Genomic DNA, 24,063 nt, shown 5'->3' on the forward strand with positions numbered 1-24,063 from the left:
AAAATCTGCATTTTTGTGTTCTTATATTCTTTTTTTAAAATATTTTATTTATTTATTAATGATAGAGAGAGAGAGAGAGAGGCAGAGACACAGGTAGAGGGAAAATCAGGCTCCATGCTGGGAGCCCTAGGTGGGACTCGATCCTGGGACTCGGGCTCTGGGCCAAAGGCAGGTGCTAAACTGCTGAGCCACCCAGGGGTCCCCTGTGTTCTTATATTCTAAAAATATAATTGTGTTCTTATATTCTAAACATTGCTGTTCTGTTTCTAAGGGTATTTTTCATAATCTTAAGATTGCATATTTCTGTCTCCTCTCTTTATTAGATTTTTCAACAGTTTATCTCCACTTTTTAACTTTTCAAAGGACAAACTTTGGTCTATTTACTAATTTACAATCTCTAAATAAATTTCTGCTTTTAATTTGATTTCCTCCCTTCTGTATCTATTTTGTTTTCTAGCTTATTTGAAAACCCAGTTAATTTATTTTAGTTATTTATTATGGTATAATAATAAGTCTTAATTTTCCCTTCCAAAAATTTTTAAACTGCATATACTGTGTTTTGTCATGTTTGTCATCAGCAGGAATCTGCTGTTTTTCCAAATTCCTGTATTTATTGCTTCATCAGGATATAACTGATACTTAACATTGTGTAAGGTATACAATGTGATGATTTGATATATGAACGTATTGTGAAATGATTACCACATTAAGATTAATTCACATATCCTTCGCTTCACATAATTACCTTCTGAGTGCGTATGTGTGTGTGTAAAGACATTTAAAATCTACTCTTGGCAACTTTCAAGTATTTACTGCAATATTGCTAACTACTGTCACCATGGTGTACATATATCCCCTTATTTGTTTTATAACTGGAAATTTGTGCCTTTTAATAATAATCACCATTTCCCCCAACTCCTAGCCCCTGACCACCATGAATCCATTCTCTGTTTCCATTAGTTTGGCTCTTAGACTCTACATATAGTGAGATCATATAGTATCTTTCTTTGTCTCACTTATTTTACTTAGCATAATGCCTTCAAGATCTATCCATGTTGTTTGCTGCAAATGGCAGGATTATCTCCTTTGTTGTGGTGAATGATATTCCTCTGTGTGTGTGTGTGTGCGTGCACGCGCGTGTGTGTGTGTTTGTGACATTTTCTTTATCCATTCATCCACTGATACATTTAAGTTGTTTCCATGACTTAGCTATGGTGAATAATGCCACAATGAACATGGGAGAGTAGATATCAACCACACCGCAAAGTTATTAAGTGTGCAGTAGTAAATGAGTGTGAGTAGATATAGTCTGATTTGTTTCAGCAAATATGGTAAAAAAAAAAAAAACAGGAAATATGTCATAAAAAGAGTAACAATAGGAAGTGATGAACCATTACACATTCCAGACTCAGGCTCTGGCCATTCTTCCTAGTGTCTTTATTCTTAGACAACGCAAGGCCCTTCACCTTCCAGCTAAGATCCTGACCTTGCCTCTTTTCCTTTCCAAAAGGGAGTCTGAAAAACAAACCCAGATTCTGACACTTACAATCAAGAATCTCTCTCCAAGACCACAGCTGGGATTCATTTCTATGGCTGGAGGAAACTGGACAAGAGTTGAGGAATTTATCCTCATGAGCTTCTCTTCTCTACCTACTGAAATACAGTCGTTACTCTTCCTGACATTCCTAATAATCTACCTGGTCACCCTGATGGGAAACACCCTCATCATTCTAGTTACTTTGGCTGACCCCATGCTGCACAGTCCCATGTACTTCTTCCTCAGGAACCTGTCCTTCTTGGAGATTGGCTTCAACCTAGTCATTGTGCCCAAGATGCTGGGGACCCTGCTTGCCTGGGACACAACCATCTCCTTTCTTGGCTGTGCCACACAGATGTATTTCTTCTTCTTCTTTGGAGGTGATGAATGCTTCCTCCTGGCCACCATGGCATATGACCGCTATGTAGCCATCTGCAGTCCCTTGCACTACCCAGTCATCATGAACCAAAGGACACGTGCCAAATTGGCTGTCGCTTCTTGGTTTCCAGGCTTTCCTGTTGCTACTGTGCAGACCACGTGGCTCTTCAGTTTTCCATTCTGTGGCACCAACAAGGTGAACCACTTCTTCTGTGACAGCCCACCTGTGCTGAGGCTGGTCTGTGCAGACACAGCACTGTTTGAAATCTATGCAATTGTTGGAACCATTCTGGTCGTCATGACACCCTGCTTGCTGATCCTGTGCTCCTATACTCGCATTGCTGCTGCCATCCTCAAAATTCCATCAGCTAAAGGGAAGCATAAAGCCTTCTCTACATGCTCCTCTCACCTCCTTGTTGTGTCCCTGTTCTATGTATCTTTAAGCCTCACCTACTTCCGGCCTAAATCCAATAATTCTCCTGAAAGCAAAAAGCTGCTGTCATTGTCCTACACTGTTGTGACTCCCATGTTGAACCCCATCATTTATAGCCTGAGAAATAATGAAGTGAAGAATGCCTTTAGCCGGACCTTCCGTAAGGCTTTAGGCCTTAGAAACTGCATCCCATAGGCATTAAGAAATGAGAATAAAGTGTACTGAATGGGGAGCAATCAGTTTCCTATCTGGGCTTCCTTTGCCTCCTCTTCCATCTCTGTTGGGATGAAACTCAACTGCTGAATCTCAGTGGGGGGGAAGAGAGCATAGAAGTAGATTAGAACTATTGCTACCACTTGAAAAACTCCTGTGCATTAGTTTTCTTATTGGTACAGTGACAATTTTGACACTTCTATCAGCAATCCATTCTACGTATTTTTACCTTGTTAATATGTGCCAATGTGACATACACTGGGATAAAATGAAACTGCTTATGGTATGAACTTGGAGACAGTAAAGTCATCTTGGCTCTTTATCTTCTTTTGGATCAGTTCAATTTTAATCCTTTGGGAAAAAAGCCTATAATCCTGTTTACCTAATTTATTCATTTCATTTTGTGCACTTCTGAGGTCGTACTGGCTCTTAAGTTAGTTGGTATTTAACATGCATAGTGGAAAGTGGAACAGTAATCTCCATGCATATTCCTTTATAACCCCAAGAACCTTAATCAGTCCCTTCCTCAGGCTATTTTTCCCAGGTAATATTGTATTACAAAAAATTATACTCAATATTATCAACTCATCACCAGTAAAGACTTTCCTTATTTGGCTGACAAATAATCTACTTAGAAACGTACTTTGCTTGAAGCCTCATAGTCATTTTTTATTTTTGTGAAGAAATTCTACTTGAGATATTCCATTTAATATTTTCAGATTTTTCTGTTGCTTTTTTGTGAGTTGGAGATAATTTTGATAAGTATTTAACCTAGAGATGTCTACATATATTGTATTCTTTAGCATGGAGTATCATAAAATAATAAACACAATGATTTACCATCTAATTTGATAATAGAGTGAGCTACACTCCACTGCACTTTTTTAAAGTTTTTCATTTTAATTTCATTTAGTTAACATATAGTGTTATATTAATTGCAGGTGTACAATATAATGATTCAACAATTCTATAGATCCTTTGGTGCTCATCACAAGTGAGCTTCCTAATCCCCATCACCGTTTAACCCATCTCCGTCCCCCGCTCCTCCCCTTCAGTAACCATCAAATGGTTCTCTATAATTAAAATTCTGGTACTTAATTATGTGTCTCTCTTTTTTCCCCTTTGCACATTTGTTTTGTTTCTTAAATTTCATATATGGTTAAACCATATGGTATTTGTCTCTCTGACTAACTTATTTCACTTAGCATTATATTCTCTTGCTCCATCCATGTCATTGCAAATAACAAGATGATTTAGTTCTTTTTTTGTGGCTGAATTACATATATATTTATGCAGCTTTGGTGAATACATGGGTTTGGTACCGAGCAGAGAGAAGATGCACATGGCACTCGAGTGTGAGGAAAAATAGAAATGAAGGTACATATATGCACACAAAATTTTGCCTCATTTGTTTGCTGACATTTATCTTCTACCACTGCAACCATTGCCATGAAGAACGTGACCATATTTCTGAAGAACATCACAGACATCATTGTGGAATGACAGAATCGGAGTCAAGCAAATTTTCAGTGCTGGATGCTGAAAATGAAGAAAAATATATTGAAAAGCTCTCACTGATATGGTGAAAATGAAAGATTATTGTATAATATATTACATATAATAATATATAATATATTATTAATAATTATAATAATTATCTATATATTTTATGTGTGTGAAGATGTGTGTGTATATATATATTTATATAACTTCTTTATTCATTCATCAGTTGTGAACACTTGGGCTGCTTCTATAATTTGGCTATTGTAAAAAATGCTGCTGTAAACATAGGGGTACAAATCCCTATAAACTATTTTTTTGTATTCTTTGAATAAATACTTAGTAACACTCCAGTCTTCTTTAAAATGTGACATTTGAGAGCCTCCTAGTGACTCAGTAGGTTAAACGTCCAAATCTTGATTTAGCTCAGGTCATGGCCTTAGGGTCGTGTGATGGAGACCCACATCAGGCTCCATGCTTAGCACAGGGTCAGCTTGAGATTTCCTTTCTCCAGCTCCCTTTGTCCCTCCCCCAACTTTTGTGCACTCTAAATAAATAAATAAATAAATAAATAAATAAATAAATAAAATCTTTAACAAAAAAAGAGATTCTCTCTTTCCCTCTCCCTCTCCCTCCACCCTGCCCTCTTATCATGTGCTAGCTCTCTCTCTCTTAAAATTTTTTTATAAATTTATTTTTTATTGGTGTTCAATTTGCCAACATATAGAATAACACCCAGTGCTCATCCCTTCAAGGCCCACCTCAGTGCCCGTCACCCAGTCACCACCACCCCCTGCCCACCTCCCCTTCCACCACTCCTAGTTCATTTCCCAGAGTTAGGAGTCTTTCATGTTCTGTCTCCCTTTCTGATATTTCGCACTCCTTTTTTCTCCTTTCCCCTTTATTCACTTTCAATTTTTTTTATATTCCCCAAATGAATGAGACCATGTATGTTTGTCCTTCTCTGATTGACTTATTTCACTCAGCATAATACCCTCCAGTTCCATCCACGTCGAAGCAAAGATACAGATAAAAGTTTTTTTAAATTAAAAAAATAAAATACAATGTGAAGCACCTGGGTGGCTCAGTTGGTTGGGTATCCACTCTTGATTTTGCTTCAGGTCATGATCTCAGGGTCGTGAGATCAAGCCCCCAGTCAGGCTCTATGCTCAGCAAGGAGTCTGTTGGAGATTATCTCTCTCCCTCTGTCTCTGCCCCCTGCCTCCACTTGCACGCTGTCTCTCAAAATAAATAATAAAATCTTTTGAAAATATTCCAAAATGTGATGTTTGAAGTTTAGTTCCTTTTCCCATTTTAATATGATGGACATGCACTGGTAATAAAATAAATGAATAAAATATTGAAGTGCAGAGATAACCATGACACTCTAATTGCTGTCAAGTAATAACTGCATTATTGTAACATTTTTAAATTTAATACCTATTCTTAGCAGGAGGCAGGGCCATGTCTACACTCATAACCTGAAGAAAGCTACCACAAGACTGGCTGATAAGATTGTGACCATTTCTCTCCGATATTCACTAATCCTGACTCCTGGAAATGTCTTTTTTCAGTTTTATTGGTTTGTAATTGGCACAGAACATTATATATTTCAAGTGTACAATGTAATGACTCCCTCTCTATATAGATTTCAAAATAATTACCACAATAAGTTCAGTTACCACCCATTACTTCACATTGTTACAATGTTTTCTTCTTGGGCATCACTGTGATTTTTAATACCCCCAAGCAGCAGATGAAAGTACAACTAATGTACGGTTCTACACAGCTTCTTAGCTTTGCTGTTGTAGTATGAAAACAGCCATAATGCGTAAATGAATTTGCATGGCTGTGTTTTGATAAAACAATTCTGGATATCGGAATTTGAATTTCATATACTTTTCATGTGTCAAGGAATATTCTTCTGTTTTTTTTTCTAACCATTTTAAAATATAAAAACCATTCTTAACTCATGAACTATATAAAGATCAGTGGAGAGGGATTTGGCCCATAGGTTATGGTTTGCTGACATGTGGGTAAAAGCATAAACTCTGAAGCTAAAATGCCTACATTTTATTCTGGTTCTGTCACTTGATAGCTTGATAATATTGGTCAGGTTATTGTTCACCTGTATGCTTTACTTGCCTCTTCCATAAAGTGAAGATCATCATAACACCTATTTCTCCTTTTTCATTTTAGTTGAGAGGATTAAATGAGTTAACATATGTAAATTACTGTGGAAGAGTCCTGGGCACATAGTAGTTTCTATAGAAAGGTTAGCCATTATAATGATCTGATTATTGGTCTGGGTAGTGATGATGATGATGAGAATAATAGAAATTATGACATGTAGGAAAAACTGGAGGAAGATGAGGGTGGAGGTGTTAGTAAGAGTCAAACCTTGAAAATTCTTCCATGCCAAAGAGTTTGAACACTATTTTATGCACAATATAGACCTGTTGAATGGTTCTCAGCATGAAGAAATAGTCAACTCTGTACTTGGAAAATATTACTTGGCAGTGGTGAGGAAAATGGGTAGTAAAGGAACACAACCTATAAAAGAGACACCAGTCAAAAGACCTCTGTAATTGGGGAGTAAAGAGATTATAAAACCAAAATTCAGCACAAGGAAAACCACTTCATCTAAGAACTAGAAGTCCTCCATCAATGGTTCGCAGAGCACGCATGCAGCAGAGCTGAAAGATAGGAATGAAATCACTGCTGCTCTGGACTGCATCCACTCCTGTTAGCTGGCAGGCCAACAGGCATTGAGCTTCAAAGCTGACCTGCTTGCCCAGAGAAGTTCATTAGGAGGTGTGGCTCTGCAGCCTGAGTTCATTAGCCCTCTCCCTGGATCTGATGCTACCTATTCACCTAAGCTTTCCCTCCAGGCCCCAGAGCAGGCCACTGGGAGCCTCAGTCAGTTGTGCTCCCTGAGCAGCAGTGTGCCTCATTAACAACTTTTTAATGAGTCACAGGCTGTGACTGCTCATTAATAGGCTGGTTAGTCTGCAACCCCAGGGGTGGGGGAGAGTGAGGATGGAAGCCAGGGAGAACAGAGCTCAGCCTGCATCAGAGCTGCATCAGAGGGAGAGAGAGCTAACCCCCTTTTAGCAGAGACTCCTAGGCTTTCACTCTCAGGTCCCCAGGGTCTCCTCTGGCCCTCAGAGACTGATTCTGCAGATAGAGGTCCAGAGGGACCCAGGCCTTAGAGAGGAAGAATGACAACAGAGTCCAGTGATCCCAGACTCAGGCCAGAGATTCTTGAGGAAATCAAATGCTCTTCAGGTTTTCTTTGATGCTTGTGTAAATGGAATATTGTTCTTGGAACTTTTTGTCCTCTTGCTTTCCATAACCATGAATTTCCTTGCTATCCCCCCAACCCCCGCCCCCCCATATCCAAGTGCAGATTCTTTCCTATTATTTCTCAAGTCCTTTTGAACTATACTTTGGGAGTTCAGAGGTTGGCCCTCTTCTTTTGTCTTCCTTGTGTACTATCTTAGACATCCCTTCCATTGCCGGGGTTTCAACAAATCCTGTGGAGATGAAGCCTCCTTGTGGAGATGAAGCTTGGGTAGTGGCTTACATCTCCCACTGGGATTATTGCTGGAGCCTCCTAACTGATCACCAGCCTCTAGTTATACTGCAGACTCACATGCACCTCATTCTAATTCATCCTTCTTACTGTCTCTAGAGTTCTAAGTATACATGTGAAAATCTGTCATTTTCATGCTTAAAATCCCAACAATTCACCCTCATCGTTAGAATTAAATTAATTTTTATCATACAAGCCCCCTTATATTTCATCTTTACGTAGTTCAGCTCTAGCTTATTTTTCCATTTTGGTTCTTTCCATAACTCAACCACATAGTTGCATGGATAGTCAACTACTGCCCTCTTGAAATATTTCCTCTTCCCCCTACACAATGTGTTTCTACTTTCTCTAAATTTAGTCTATTCCCAAGAGTTTGCATTTTGAAAAACCTCAGTTCAAATTTCTTGTCTGCTATTTACCAGCTGTCTGTTTATGCAAATCACTCTAAATTTCTAGCCCATTGCTTCCTCATTTGTGAATGATGTGATAATACCTAAGACATGGATTTGATACAAAGATGACAATGAGAACAATGAAACCTACTGTGAAGGTGTTAAAACCAATCATCCTGTGGCAGCAGAGGTACCATGCAGGCAACCACATCTACTTGTATAAGTTTATGAGTTTATTCCTTAGTATTTCTTGCAGTTTAAAGTAGGATATCAATCATGCAGAATTCTCAATTAGTTTGCTACTAATTGTAACATAGGTAAATTGTTAGGTTCCCTCCTTTTCCCAGAAAGCAAAGAAAGGAATTACCATGTATTTACTATCAAATATGAGTTACCTATTTATAAATAAAATATCATTTACTCTTCACAGGTATTATCAGGATGTATAGAATAGCACAAAGGAACAACTGATAAGTGTTGGAGCATATGTGTGAATCCAGGTCTACCTGTACCCAAAATGTCATGTTCTTTTCAGTATAGCGTATGCCTTCTCCAAAATATAAAGGCAGAAACTATACAGAAGTTAGTAGGAAAGAAAAGAATAATATGTAACATGGAAAGCCAAGAGGTTCCAAGAGAATAACAGAAAAAAACCTTTGAGTCCAATATATATAAATAGAGGATCTACTGTGTATATGGTGAACTATTTCTTTGAACTCACTGAAAGCACTAATGAAGTTATTTTTATTCTCTAAAGAAAGCTACTTGGAAGTAAGTCTTCAGGTAAAGGTAGACATTATTATTATATCTTTATATCTCTACTCACTTTCTCTGTCTACAATTCTTGCCCCTCACCCCCTACTTCTCATACTAAGTTAACTTCTATGTACATTTAAGATTCAGCTTGGACATTTTCTCTTCTATGAGTCTCTCCCTGATTCCTCCAGGCAAATCCAAGTTCATTCCCCTTTGTACACATATGGTGTCTTGCATATATCACCGTTTAGCATTAAAGGCAGTGAAGTTGTATTTTCCACAGTAAGGACGATTTATCATTCATGTTTGTATTTCTGAGGCCTAATTCAGTGCCTGGTGTACAGTAAGTGCAAAATAAATGAACACATGAATGCACAATCCCTAAATGATTTCTATAACCCTCTCCTCTCACTGAAATATGAGTTCCATATTTCCAACTGCTTCTTCTGAGACACTTATGCCTGGGTATCAAGGCATATGTCTAGCATTATGATTCTAGACAAGCTTATTCTCTCAATCTTCAAATCTTGAAAAAAAATTCTTGTTACTTCTTCTTCCTTTTAACCCCACTATTCGTTGACATTCTTTCATTTAATCAGTGAATTTTTACCTGCTGAATCTTGAAAATATAAGAATGAACAAGGTGCTTCCCTCACAGAGCTCTTGACAACTACATAACACAGCTATATAGAAGTAGACAAATATACAAACAGCTGTAGAACAAAAATAAAATGAAATGAAAAGTGCATTATGTCATAATTCTTCACTTTGATAAATGCTATCATAGAAATGTTCAACTGGTCTCCTAATCATGCTCACTCTTTCTTGGCAAAATTCTTAATCAAACCTTAGCTCAATTTCCATGTTCATTGTCCTTGCCATTACATATCATAAGCCAGGCCCTTAATTCTAAACTATTATTATGAGTCTTATCATTGCTCTCATTGCTCCCATCCTCACTTCCTAATCCTCCTTTACATCCACTGCTAAGTACAGGATTTTTTTTTTCTAAGTACAGGATTTACAAAGATGAGCAAACCAGAATCCTTGCCTTTGGGGACATTATAGTCCAATGGAGAGGAGAGATATCAAACAAAGCAATGCACAAATAAGTATATAATTACAAATTGATATCATTGCTATGAAGGAAAAGAACACAGTGCTCTGAGAAAGAATAAAAGGAGGGAGTCCTAATTTGCATTTGGATTAGAGACTGTGGCAAGAAAGTGACTTTTTCTTAGGTTTTTATTTTAATTCCAGTTAGTTAATATATAGTAATATTAGATTCTGGTGTGCAATATAGTAATTCAGCACCTCCATACAATGCCCAGTGCTCCTCACAAGTGTATTTCTTAGTCTCTATCACCTATTTAATTGATCCTCCCTCTCCCTCCCTCTGGTAATCATCGATGTGTTCTCTATAGTTAAGAGTCTGTTTCTTGATTTTTTCCCCTTTTTCCCTTTTTCCCCCTTTTGCTGGTTTGTTTCTTAAATCCCACATGTAAGTGAAATCATATGGTATTTGTCTTTCTCTGACAGACCTATTCTACTTAGAATAATATTCTTTTGCTCTATCTCTGTCATTGTAAATGGCAAGATTTCATTCTTTTTTTATAGCTAAGTAATATTCCATTGTATATATATATATATATATATATATATATATATATATATATATTTCCCCCTTCAGATCTAGGATTAGAGTTCAATTTATGGCTAGAATAGGGTTAGGGTTAGGGTTATTGCCAGTAGGATAATAGGCCTGTTATCCTACAGTTCAGAACCTCTCCAGAGGGATACATTTAGGGCAAGGGTTATGATCAGGGTTAAGGGTTAGTGGCTAGCCATCAGTGGTTAACAGTTTGGGTTTGCTTTAAGATTAGATTTTCAATTAGAAGAATATTCTCTATTTCCATCCATGTTATTGCACACCCTCTTGGTACCATTTAAACTGGTACCAAGAGGGTGTATAAGAGTTAACCAAGTAAAAATAAAGAGGACTAATACGCAAAGCAAAATGGTTTGTATTTACAAAATCTAAGTCAGTAATTGCAGAAATGGTGTTAGTGGCAATATTAGTAGTGACGTTCATCATATAGTCAATTGGAATGCTCCTTCCCGTCTTTGATGGCAACTTTCAAGTCCCAGGTCCAATAGCATCTTAATGGAATCTTACCATAATATGACATTTGTCAGGGCTTACCATATTTTGTATACTTTATCTCATTTCCTTCTCACAACAGTTACTGGGCATCTTATACATATGAAACTGAGACATAGAATAAATTTCTCCAGGTCACAAGGTTAGGAATCAGTGGAGGAAACAGTTTTGCTTTGTTTCAGATATCTCTTTTCTATTAAAAAAACCCCAATACTTGAACATAATAAAAAGTCAACCAAATTTCTTCCTTTTATAGGTGGAGATAAATTTCCCTTTCTTGCATGCGGCTCAGACTTAGCAACTCACTTCTAAGGAGTAGACTGTGGAAAAGCAGTAGTGATAAGTCATGTTTATATCATGCACATTCCAATGTGATGTAATGAGAAAGGCAGTTAACTCTGTGTATTATTCCCACCTCTCCAAACCCAACCTGACCCAACCCAATGAAACCAAAAAACAAACAACAAACAAACAAACAAAAAAATATATATATATAAACATGAAAAAACAGGAGGATAACACAGATATGACAAATAAATGCAACGTAGTATCCCAGAATGAATCCTGGTAAAGAAAAGAAACATTTGTGGGAAACTGATCAAATTCAAATAAGGGCTGTAGTCCACTAAATAGTACTGTACCAATGTAATTTTTTAAGTTCTGAGAAATGATCCATGGTCATTTAAGATGTTAAAACTAAAGAAGTCTGTATGGAGTATAAAAAAGAATTCTTACTATCTTTCCAACCCTTTAAGTAAAAAATTCAACCAGTATAAAATTATATACAATCAGAAGAGATATTTGTCTCAATACTGACCTCTGGTACCCTATTTCCCTGCTAAGAGGCAACTACTATCAATTTTCTGTATATCTTTATAGAAAATTTCTATGATAAATTTTATTTATAAATTTGAGATTTTCTTTTTATAAAATACATGCAGTTTCATGTGTATATTATATTCTTCATGTTAATTTTTAAAATACACTTTAAAAACTGCTTAGTATCAGGGAGCCTGGCCAGCTCACTCTGTGGAGCTTACAACTCTTGATCTTGGGGTTGTGGGTTTGAGCCCCAAGTTGGGTGCAGAGATTGCTTAAAAATAAAATCTTTTAAAAATAAATAAATAAATAAAAATTGCTAAGCATCATAAACCAGAGAGCTCCAGTGCTAGGATTAAATTTAGGTCATTCTGACTTCAGATTTAGTGCTTTATTCTACAAAATGCTGCTTCCTCTAACCAAGAGATTTTGGGCTTTTGGTTTTTTTTTCTTTCTTGAAATTCATCCTGTTGTCATCTAAAATTCATTGTGGTCTCAAAGGACAATAGATTCAAGAAAGGTCAGGCACCGCTGAGGAAGGGAAGAAAGAGGAACTAAGGTGAGCCCAATAACACCTAGGGGAAAATACAAGTGCCAGCCCTTTACCTGGCTCTGAGGACAAAAGAGGCATAGCTGGGAATAATTCTCCTAAATCAGGACTGGGTATATGGCCAACCCATGTAGTGGGCTCACTTGTGTCCGACAAAGAAAGTAGTAGGGATCTGGCAGTTGAGTCCAGCCACTAATGGTTCATCCAAGATAGAGAATAAGACTTCCCTGGTTCCTCTTCTGTTTCTTGTAACAACAGAGCCAGAGCTTTCCAAAACTCAAGGGCAGGCATGAAGTATGGGTGTCAGGCAGAGCTGAACAAGGCAGATCTCCCTACTGGACACAGGTAAGGTTTCTACCAAGGGTCAGATTAGCCAAGGACCCCTCTCCAACCGGTGCTCAACTGGACCATGTATATAGCAGGGTTGAGGGGACACCTCATTCTATTCCTGTGTCCACATTGGGAAGATCTCATCAGTTCCTCTCTTGCTATGTCATAAATGAGATCTGAGACCACAAAAAAGATTGAAGTTACTAGTTTTTTCCCCCTAGTTCTATCCTCTAAAGCTTTCTGACCCAGCCCTGCAGCCTCTACAGGACATATACACCTCCAAGTTTGACTTTCCTCTGACTAACTCAAGGAAGACTTGTCTTAATGGAACATACATGAGGCAGAGCACATCACAGTACACTACTTATTTAGGGCAATTTTATGGGTGCAGAAGGCCTGGAAGAGTGGGTTTCTATTCTTCTGCACTCAGTCAAATGATTAACAGGGTGATGTACCTGCACAAGTTCTGGAGGCACTGGATGGGACAGAGCTGTGGGCCAACCATGAGCCACCAGGTTCTCTGATGTCTCCTACTCTTGAGCCAGGGTGCCATCTCTTTTTCTTTAGTAGTTTCCAGAATTTCTATGGGAACCTAATGGCCTTTTCATCTCTCCTCCCTCTACCTTTCCAAACCTCTTTACCAGCACCAAACACTACACTTTGTCCTGAAATAGAGCTTCTAACGAAAGTAGAGTTCTGACTAAAGGGAGAAGAGTCATCGAGAAAAGTAGGAATTCCAATGATGAATGGAAACTCTGGGGAGAATGAACTGTGTCAGATTCAGGTTTTCATTCAGTCATCCCAAAGCACATATTAATAGTGTACCTGGCTAGATACTGGACTTCTTCCTGTATCGATGACTAAGACAGTTAATTTTCTGAAGGAGTTTACAGATAGAGATGTAAATAGGTAATTATAATATCTGAATAATTGAAATTTTTTAGAGGGCATAGGGAAGTAGAGAAGATGACTAGTTCCTTTGTAAGCATCACACAAAAGACAGAGCTGAATTTTGAGGATCAGAAGGAAGTTCATCCAGGTGGAGAAGGGACTGTGTGTGGGCAGAAATGATGTCACATGCAAAGGCACAGAGACAGAGGGAATTGACTTGTCAAATAAGTGGTAAGAAGCTCAACAGCGAAGCAGAGGAAGGATAGATGGATATGAGGGACCAGAAGTGACACTTAAAGTTCAGGTTATGTTCATTCTGTATGCTTTGTTGAAAACCCCATCATTGCTCCATTGTAAATTTTTCTGATTGTGGCTCTGTTGCTTAATTTCCACCCAATTACAAAGTTTCCTAACTACAAAATTATTAATCTGTTTTTAAATTTACATTTTCTCATCTCTGATATAAGATGGATAATGATGGTATTTAAATCATAGTTGTAAAAAGTAAATGAGAGAATGAATGTAAAGCACAAAGTATGAATCTATTAGATGCTCAGTCAACATTTCCGAATTGGTTATCAGTATGATTATCAACACTTTCATTTGTAATGTTTTTATTGCTATTATATGACAAATGTAAATCACTGTAGAAAATTTAGAAATACAAGAAATAAAAATAAAATAAATGCTCACTTCTTACCAGTTGAAGTAGATAACTTTTAAATTTTGCATATACCCTTTCAGCCTCTTTCTATAGGCCTATATTTACAAAATTAGAAATTAATCATATGTGTGCAGCACTGACTTTTTTTCGTTTAATATTATATGGTGATTATTGCATGACAGCATTAGTCTTCAAAATTACTTAAATGATTGTATGATGTTTCCTTAAATTTATTTTCAAGTTATCACTATAATGATTGGCACTCAACAAACTTACATGTAAAATCTGTGCCTCCATCTCTTCTAGCAGAGGAGTTCTTGCATCAAAATGTATGAATAGTAAAGGATTCTCACACAATTGAGCCAGGTTGATTTTTAGAGACATTATACAAATTTACACAGCCCTAAACAAAATAAGATATTGCTTACTACATCACCCCTGACTAGCACTGAATATTTTTTTTTTAGCACTGAATATTTTTCAGTTTTTCAAATTTGATGAAAAAATTGAATTTCAATGTTAATTTTTAATTTTATCACAAACAAAATAGGACAATTTTTATATGTTTATTGGCCATTGACACCTTTTGGTGAAATAAATTTTTGTGTCTTCTATTTATCTTTTGGGGAGATCATGTCTTTTAAAAAATTATTTATATGACTCATTTATTTATTAAGTAGTCAAATGCATTTTATTTGTTGCCATTATTACAAATATTTTCCTATTTTTCACTTATCTTTCCCTTTTGTTTATGGGTTATTTTGTATTATAAGTATTTTATTCTTTATTATGTCTAAGTATTTGTTCTGCAAATAAAAGCCAATATATTTTGGGGGCACCTGGGTGGCTCAGTGCTTGAGCGTCTGCCTTTGGCTCAGGTCGTGATCTCAAGATCTTGGGATCAAGTTCCACATCAGGCTTCCTGCAGGGGAGCCTGCTTCTCTCTCTTCCTATGTCTCTGCCTCTCTCTCTCTCTCTCTCTCTCTTTGCATCTCTCATGAATAAATAAATTAAAATTTTAAAAAATATATATATTTCACTGTAGAGAGTATAAAAAACATAAATACAAAGAAGAAATTTGAAGCACTTGTAATTGTACCACTAAGATATTAACAGAGGAATAAGACTGAAGGTTTCTATATGTATATTTATGCATGTATGTATGTATATATATAAATTTTCATTTTGAAATAAATATCTTACATTTAGCATACTATTTTGTAGCCTAATTTATCACCTTAGCAAAACATATTGAATATATTCCTATGCCATTTGATATTCTTACAACATACTTTAAAATTACTTCATATCATATGATTTCACTCATATGTGGAATTTAAAAACAAAACAAATGAGCATAGAGGAAGGGAAGGAAAAGCAAAATAAAATGAAAATTGAGAGGGGAGCAAACCATAAGAGATGCTGAACTCTAGGAAACAAACTGAGGGTTGATAGAGGGGAAGATGGTGGCGGAGATCAGGAAGGTATTATGAGGTGGGCTTTAAGGAGGGCACTTGTGCTGGGGGTTATATGCAACTAATGAGTCACTAAATTCTACCTCTGAAACTAATGAAAAAAAAATACTTCATATCATTCCATAGTACAGATGTAGTACAATTTATTTCACTGATATATTTCTATACTGTTAGACTAACTTTTATTGTTTATTTCAATTACTCTATTGTAAATAGAACTGAGAGGAGCATCTCAGTTGAGTAGATAAAATTTACACATAATCCTCATCTATAGTTGTAGACATTGAATTCCTAGTTCAAAGAGTCTCTGATACATACTGTGAAATCCACCTATCATTTGGACCTACAGTGTTCAAATGTTTATATTCTTTCACTTTTCCCAAAATAAATACATAATAATTTAAATTTTTAAGAAAAATAATCTTTTTTAAAAAAATTGTATTTGATTTCTGATGACTTTGAAAACTTTTCATGGTTTTTTTGGCATTTGATTTCTGATATGAATTGAATGATTATAGCTTTACCTAGTTTTTTCATGTATAAACTGCAACAATCAATTGAAAACAAAACAAAAAAACAACAAAAAAAGAAATTTATAATTTCTATGTTAGGCTTTTAATGTTAAAACATTTAATTTCATATGTTCAAAATCAATGAATCTTTTTTAGATTCTGTTTTAGAGTTTATGCTGAGAAAGACCTTCTGAAAGCTAATGTAAATATTAACATACATTTTTTCAAACTCAATTACCACTCCCTATTTACATTTAAATCATCCATATTTGATGTATTTTGTTGTATTATTTAAGGTGAGAATATAACATTTATTTTCCCCTCAAGTTGCTCCAGAGCTGATTATTGAATTTGTCTTATATATGCACTGCTGCTAGGATTCAGTTTCAATTATTTGCCTAAAGTACAATACTTCAAAGAAAATACAAATAAATATAATAACACATTTTAATATTGAGACAATATAATAAAGCATTATAAAGTAGAATTATAACATGTTTAAAAATCTGATGGTGTATATACTTCTTGTTCTACTTTTCTTAATGTTTTTGGAATTACATTAAATTTACTTTTTAATTTGTTGGTTATCGACATCTTTACAATACTATTGTTTTCTTTGTAAATACAATATGGCACTCAATTTGTCCAAGGCATTATTCTAACATTATTTAAGTGCATTATATTCCCTAAAGGCCTATTTTTAACATGCTTATTCTAAAGTACTTTATATTTTAATGAAACTTTCCCCTTGTTAGCTCTTTTAAAATGAATATTGGAAAACCACTTATTTGATATATCAATCCTAGAACTAGCCAACCAATTTAATTTCTTAATGTTGATAGTTTCTCATCTTCTTCTAATAAAATGTTATATTTTCCTTTACATCATTTGCTTCTTATTACATTGGCCAAAATCTCCAAAACTTACTATGAAACTAAGATTGGAATCTCCAGAAGGACTTCAGAGAATCTGTGACTTCCTCCAAAATACGCATAATATTATATAATTTTTTTCACCATTTAAAAATTTATTGCCACTAACCAGAGCTTTGGGTAGAGCAAGAAAGAGGTGTGTGTGTAAGTGTGTGTATGTGTTGGGGGTGGGAAGGGGAGCTAGCTGCTGCCCCACCAGTCCTGCAGTGAGTACCAGGTCTAAGAGAGGAGACCTATAGCACATATTTGATCCCATCCAAAGTCAGCACAGTAGACTGAGGCTAGTAGACTGAGGCACTGAGTATGCAAAGGCTGTCAGAAACTTGCAAGGAATCCATAGAGCATCTCCCACAATCCTTTCTCGAAGGCTCATTACCTAAAGTGGTAAAAAGCATATGATCAAGTTCACAATGCTGGGATCCTATCTTTGATTGCCCACCTCCCCAAAACCTCACCCCCTCATCACTCCTACTCTGCAGCAGGGGTCTTCCCCATCCTAGAGTCTGTTTCCTTCCTCTTTTCTTTACCTTCTGCCTTGGCCCCACAGTGAGAGACTTATTTGGTTAAAGTACCAGGGCAATGGTCCTCAGTAGGGGGCTGGTCCTGGGACTCTACACCTTGATGAGCCTCCTGAGCCCCCATGAAACTGGGGCCATCAAGGGTGAGTGCTGAGAAGGATCATCTGAGGAAAGGAAATTTAGGGTTATATGAGAGACACAGTATAGAAAGAACATAGATTGTTCTCCTTCTCTAGCTTATGGGCAACTCCTTTACCGAGAGATCCCCAATCTCTCTCACCTCTATCATGTTCATTGCAGACCTAAACATACAGGTGCAGCTCATTGCAGCCATGCCAGCTGTGGGTTCAGGCGCCTCCCCAGATCCTTCCTTCTTTCTGAGACCCAAACCTCCATCCTCCTGCTGCCAAGCACGGTGACTTCTCTGTCACTTCCTGGCTTGGAGTGTGCCCATTCAGGTCCAGTTTTACTGCAGTATATATCGTCATGTGAATAGTCAACTGTTCATCCTGCTCTAGACATGAGCTCCTTGTGTGAGGGATCCACAGGTGGTTCATCAATATTATATAATTTTTAAAGGACAAAGAATTCATAGTTTTTGTCAGATTCTCAAAAGATTGCATGATCCCCCAAATTTAAGAATCTCTGCTCTAATGTTTTACTTGTAAGTGTAGTATTGGCTGTTATTTTTACATAGATATTCAGGTTGTACTGAGAAAGTAGTCTGAGTTATATGAAGCAAAATGAAATCCCAAGGGACTTACTACCATGACCCTCCTAGGGTTCTGAGATACCTAGCTCCTCTAACTTCTGTTCATCTTCCAGAATATTCTTGTGCTTCTTTACATATAATATCTAGGGGTTTTAGTTATACTTAGAGGAAGGAATAAGGAAAAGTACATCTCTCCCATCTTCATAGAAATAGAGTGCTCTGATGTATTTTTTTCCTTTGCAATTGGGCTAAAGTTTTTGTTTGGTTGTGGTTTATAGGGGTGTTTAAGATTCATTTTGTTTTATTTTCATCATTTTCCAGTCCAATTAACAGCATTTTTTTCTTAAAAAAACTTTCACTAATATAAAGAAAGGTTTGTGTAAACTTTTAAAATTTATTTTGCTTTGTACGTGGAGATTCTTTCAGTTAAAAAAGCTTTGCCTTCCTTTAGCTCAGAGATGTTTGTTCTTTCCCTGGTAATTCTTTGAGGATTGTCCCTCTTTTCTTTGTCATGTCATTCTGGAATGCCTAACAAATTGATTTTATTTCCTGTACTTTATTATTCTTATTATTATTTTCATATTTTCAAAATTTGTCTCAAATGTGAGTATAATTCTCAAACTTGTACTCTAATTCACCAAATCAATTTTCTTAAGTTTCTAACACTACGCTCCACTGCCTTTTAATTTGATAATCATGGTCGCTATACTCACTCACACCCCACCCCAGCCACCATGGTCTTTTCTGACCTAAGACTGTCATTTTTATAACTACTTGTTCACTGTTTAATTTTTCATAGAGCCTTTTTGAGAGTACATATTAAAAACAATTCAATGTGTCTTCCATTTGTTTCAGATTCTTTTTAAAGAAAGGAAACAACTGTTCTGATATCTTGGATTTATCCCATTAATTTGAATTGTCTTCATAGCTCTAATGACTTTCTCAATTTACTTTTTCTAAAAGCACAGGGCTGGGTTGTATTAAATGACAGTAGGTGTTTCTACTTAAGATTCTATGTTCGCTGCATCGATGATCCTTTCACGTTGGCTTTTTTTTTTTTTTTGAAACGTGTATTTGGTTTTCTGAAATTGAGCTCAAAACTGTAGACATTGCTTCATTTAATTTTTAGTGTTTCAAAGAAATCTTAGATTGGTCTGATCATTATTCTTTGTCAAGAATGATTTTCTCTTCTTAAATAGATACTTTGGGGTTTTAAATACATCCTTGAAATCCAAATTACTCACCATGACCTGACTAATATTGAGCCTCTCTTCATTAGTTTGTCTACTGCTTAAAACAGATTGTATATGCAATACAAAGATGAGCATACCACCTGTTTTTTTTATCCCAAGTATACAGATTTGATAGCTCCACTAATTATACCCTATACCATCCACTCTCTTTGTTTTTTGTCCTTTTTTTTATTGGAGTTCAATTTGCCAACATATAGCATAACACCCAGTGCTCATACCGCCAAGTGTCCCCCTCAGTGCCCATCACCCATTCACCCCCACCTTCCGCCCTCCTCCCCTTCCACCACCCCAGTTCGTTTCCCAGAGTTAGGAGTCTTCCATGTTATGTCTCCGTTTCTGACGTTTCCCCCTCAACGCCCATCACCCAGTCACCCCAACCCTCTGCCCACCTCCCCTTCCATTACCCCTTGTTTGTTTCCCAGAGTTAGGTATCTCTCATGTTTTGTCACCCTCACTGATATTTTCACTCATTTTCTGTCCTTTCCCTTTATTTCCCTTCATTAATTTTTATATTCCCCAAATGAATGAGACCATATAATGTTTGTCCTTCTCCGATTGACTTATTTCACCAGCATAATACCCTCCAGTTTCATCCACGTCGAAGCAAATGGTGGGTATTTATCATTTATAATGGCTGAGTAATATTCCATTGTATACATACACCACATCTTCTTTATCCATTCATCTTTCGATGGACACAGAGGCTCCTTCCACAGTTTGGCTATTGTGGCCATTGCTGCTATAAACATCGGGGTGCAGGTGTCCCGGCATTTCACTGCATCAATATATTTGGGGTAAATCCCCAGAAGTGCAATTGCTAGGTCATAGGGCAGTTCTATTTTAACTCTTTGAGGAACTTCCACACAGTTTTCCAGAGTGGCTGTACCAGATCGCATTCCCACCAACAGTGCATGAGGGTTCCCCTTTCTCCACATCCTCTCTAACATTTGTGGTTTCCTGCCTTGTTAATTTTCCCCATTCTCACTGGTATTAGGTGGTATCTCATTGTGGTTTCGATTTGTATTTCCCTGATGGCAAGTCATGCAGAGCATTTTCTCATGTGCTTGTTGGCCACGTCTATGTCTTCCTCTGTGAGATTTCTGTTCCTGTCTTTTGCCCATTTCATGATTGGATTGTTTGTTTCTTTGCTGTGGAGTTTAATAAGTTATTTATAGATCTTGGAAACTAGCCCTTTATCTGATTTTTGCAAATATCTTCTCCCATTCTATAGGTTGTCTTTTGGTTTTGTTGACTGTTTCTTTGCTGTACAGAATCTACTTATCTTGATGAAGTCTCAATAGTTCATTTTTGCTTTTGTTTCCCTTGCCTTTATGGATGTATCTTGCAAGAAGTTACTGTGGCCAAGTTCAAAAAGGGTGTTGCCTGTGTTCTCCTCTAGCATTTTGATATACCATCCATTCTCAATGTCAGAGTAATCTTTCTACATGACATATATAACAATCTCACTCCTGTTCTTCCAATATTCAAGTGGCTGTCTTTATAGGATAAGGTCCAAATTCCTCAGTATAGAATAAAAGTCTATTGATGGAATGTATCCAAAACAAGGACATGTTTGTTTCTCTTCTACTTTGTTTTAATTCTGGTTTCTACTGCTCTTAATAAATGTTTTTATTTCTGTTGTAAAGTTTGCATTTTTTGTACAGTAATTCCCTATCCACATCCAATTCCTTTTTAATTTATTTTCCAATTTTATCTAATAATTCTTCCATTAGAATTCAATATTCTGATTACCAAGATAACAAGAAAAGAAGTACATATGAAAGTAAGTTGCAAATTAGAAACAAATAATACAAAACATGATTTTGCAGAAATTCATGTTTTAATTTTCTTAAGCATTGAGTTAGTCCTCAGATCAAGGCAGACTAGTCTGATGAAGCATGGTCCAGTGGAAATCTGGGAACTCTGGAATCCAACAAATTTGTTTGCTTTTGAGATTTACCACTTTAACTCATGTTCTTTTACTTCTTAAAGATCAGTTTCCTCACCTATAAAATGCATTATAAAAGGACAAAACACAGGCATGTGTTAACTGTCCTCAGTATATACTCACCTCCCAAATTTTAATGAGTAAGAAAGATTCATGATGAGTAGAAAAATTATTAGATGCATCATTCTGCATTATAATCTGTATATTTCTAAAACTTTGATAAATTCACATGTATGTGTATTTAATGAAATCATGAACATTTGGCTTGTTTCTCAAAAGTTTAGGTGTTTTCATGAATATTATTTCTCCCTCCCAAAATGTGACATTTGGTGGCCCCTTCAGGGACTTATGGTTCTGATTTGGTATGACTTTTCCAGATATGTTAATGTACAAATAGAGAAATATCAAATCATCTAGAAGCTGGCCCACGCCCAATCTCTGAGTTTAATCTCTGACCATTCTTCCTTGTGTCTTTACTTTTAGACAACACAGGCCCTTCCTCTTCCAACTGAGATCCTGACCTTGCCTTTTTCCCTGACACTAAAAAGGAGTCTGAAAAACAAACCCAGATTCTGACTCTTCCAAACAAAAATCTCTCTCCATGACCACAGCTGGGATTCATTCTATATCTATGGCTGGAGGAAACTGGACAAAAGTTGAGGAGTTTATCCTCATAAGCTTCTCTTCTCTACCTACTGAAATACAATTGTTACTCTTCCTGACATTCCTAATCATCTACCTGGCCACCCTGATGGGGAACACCCTCATCATTCTGGTTACTTTGGCTGACCCCATGCTGCACAGTCCCATGTACTTCTTCCTCAGGAACTTGTCCTTCTTGGAGATTGGCTTCAACCTAGTCATTGTGCCCAAGATGCTGGGGACCCTGCTTGCCTGGGACACAACCATCTCCTTTCTTGGCTGTGCCACGCAGATGTATTTCTCCTTCTTCTTTGGAGTTGATGAATGCTTCCTCCTGGCCACCATGGCATATGACCGCTATGTAGCCATCTGCAGTCCCTTGCACTACCCAGTCATCATGAACCAAAGGACACGTGCCAAATTGGCTGTCGCTTCTTGGTTTCCAGGCTTTCCTGTTGCTACTGTGCAGACTACATGGCTCTTCAGTTTTCCATTCTGTGGCACCAACGAGGTGAACCACTTCTTCTGTGACAGTCCACCTGTGCTGAGGCTGGTCTGTGCAGACACAACACTGTTTGAAATCTATGCAATTGTTGGAACTATTCTGGTCGTCATGACACCCTGCTTGCTGATCCTGTGCTCCTATACTCGCATTGCTGCTGCCATTCTCAAAATTCCATCAGCTAAAGGGAAGCATAAAGCCTTCTCTACATGCTCCTCTCACCTCCTTGTTGTGTCCCTGTTCTATGTATCTTTAAGCCTCACCTACTTCCGGCCTAAATCCAATAATTCTCCTGAAAGCAAAAAGCTGCTGTCATTGTCCTACACTGTTGTGACTCCCATGTTGAACCCCATCATTTATAGCCTGAGAAATAATGAAGTGAAGAATGCCCTTGGCCGGACCTTCCACAAGGCTTTAGGCCTTAGAAACTGCATTCCATAGGCATTGAGAAATGAGAATAAAGTGTACTGAATGGGGAGCAATCAGTTTCCTATCTGGGCTTCCTCTGATTCTCTTCCCATCTCTGATGGGATGAAACCCAGCTGCTGAAATGACTACTGGAAAAACTCAGTGGTGGGAATAGAGCACAGAAGTAGATTAGAACTATTGATACCACCTGAAAAACTCCTGTGCTCATTGTAGGCTTATTTTATGAAAAATAAAATAATTTTTATTAGTATTTCACAATTTTGTGCCAAGTAATTCCAGATATTTGCATTCCTGTGTCCACATTATGAACAGTATGAAACTGCTTATAATCCTAATCCTAAATTATACATTTAATAACAGAGCAAAATCAGCAAAAATCCTCATGTCACTTTTTCTTCCTTTGAGCAAGTCTAACTCTATTTATCAGATAGAAAATCCTATGACCTCTCCCAATGCACAACTCTCATTACTGTCTTATTTCTGTTTACATGGCCTTAAAGCAGTTCTTGGAAGCTCACTGGTGTGTGGTATGAATATAGAAAAGTGTATTGATAATTCCCATACTTACACCTTTATAACCCCTACAATTATTTTATTCCTTACTCAATGTTTTCCAGGAAGAATGAGATGAGGTTTCATGGGCTCCCTCTCTATCCCATATTCAGGTTCTTAAACTTCATTGGGATAATATTATAAATTTCTATTGTGATTCTGTTTTCATCAAAATTTAAAAAGGATCTAGCTAACTTCAGCATAGCTCTTCTTTAACCACAAAAATATTTCTTATTCTTTTTATAATTTCTTAGTACTCCTTTTCTAGGTATACCATAGCTTACTTAACAAGTCTTTATAATTACAAATCATGCTATAAAAATAGCTTTATATATCATCATTTTCATATTTTTGCCAGGATATCTGACA

At 36.8% G+C, this 24,063-nt stretch overlaps 2 protein-coding genes across 2 annotated transcripts; both read left to right on the forward strand.

Annotated features, from left to right (window-relative positions):
* Positions 1–1,589: 1,589 nt before the first annotated feature.
* LOC112667940 (olfactory receptor 10A2) lies at positions 1,590–2,543 on the forward strand. The gene has a single exon (XM_025459999.3). It carries the CDS (start codon positions 1,590–1,592, stop codon positions 2,541–2,543), a length of 954 nt encoding a protein of 317 aa, XP_025315784.2.
* A 19,657-nt stretch (positions 2,544–22,200) lies between these two features.
* On the forward strand, positions 22,201–23,154 carry LOC112667946 (olfactory receptor 10A2-like). The gene has a single exon (XM_025460006.3). It carries the CDS (start codon positions 22,201–22,203, stop codon positions 23,152–23,154), a length of 954 nt encoding a protein of 317 aa, XP_025315791.2.
* Positions 23,155–24,063: the final 909 nt, after the last annotated feature.

The sequence above is a fragment of the Canis lupus genome, chromosome 21, assembly GCF_003254725.2.
Source record: "Canis lupus dingo isolate Sandy chromosome 21, ASM325472v2, whole genome shotgun sequence".
In the NCBI taxonomy this organism is placed as follows: domain Eukaryota; kingdom Metazoa; phylum Chordata; class Mammalia; order Carnivora; family Canidae; genus Canis; species Canis lupus.

What these genes read in the sequence shown, in the direction of transcription:
- LOC112667940 (XM_025459999.3), top strand. Translation starts at nt 1,590, where the DNA reads ATGGCTGGAGGAAACTGGACAAGAGTTGAGGAATTTATCCTCATGAGC.
- LOC112667946 (XM_025460006.3), top strand. Translation starts at nt 22,201, where the DNA reads ATGGCTGGAGGAAACTGGACAAAAGTTGAGGAGTTTATCCTCATAAGC.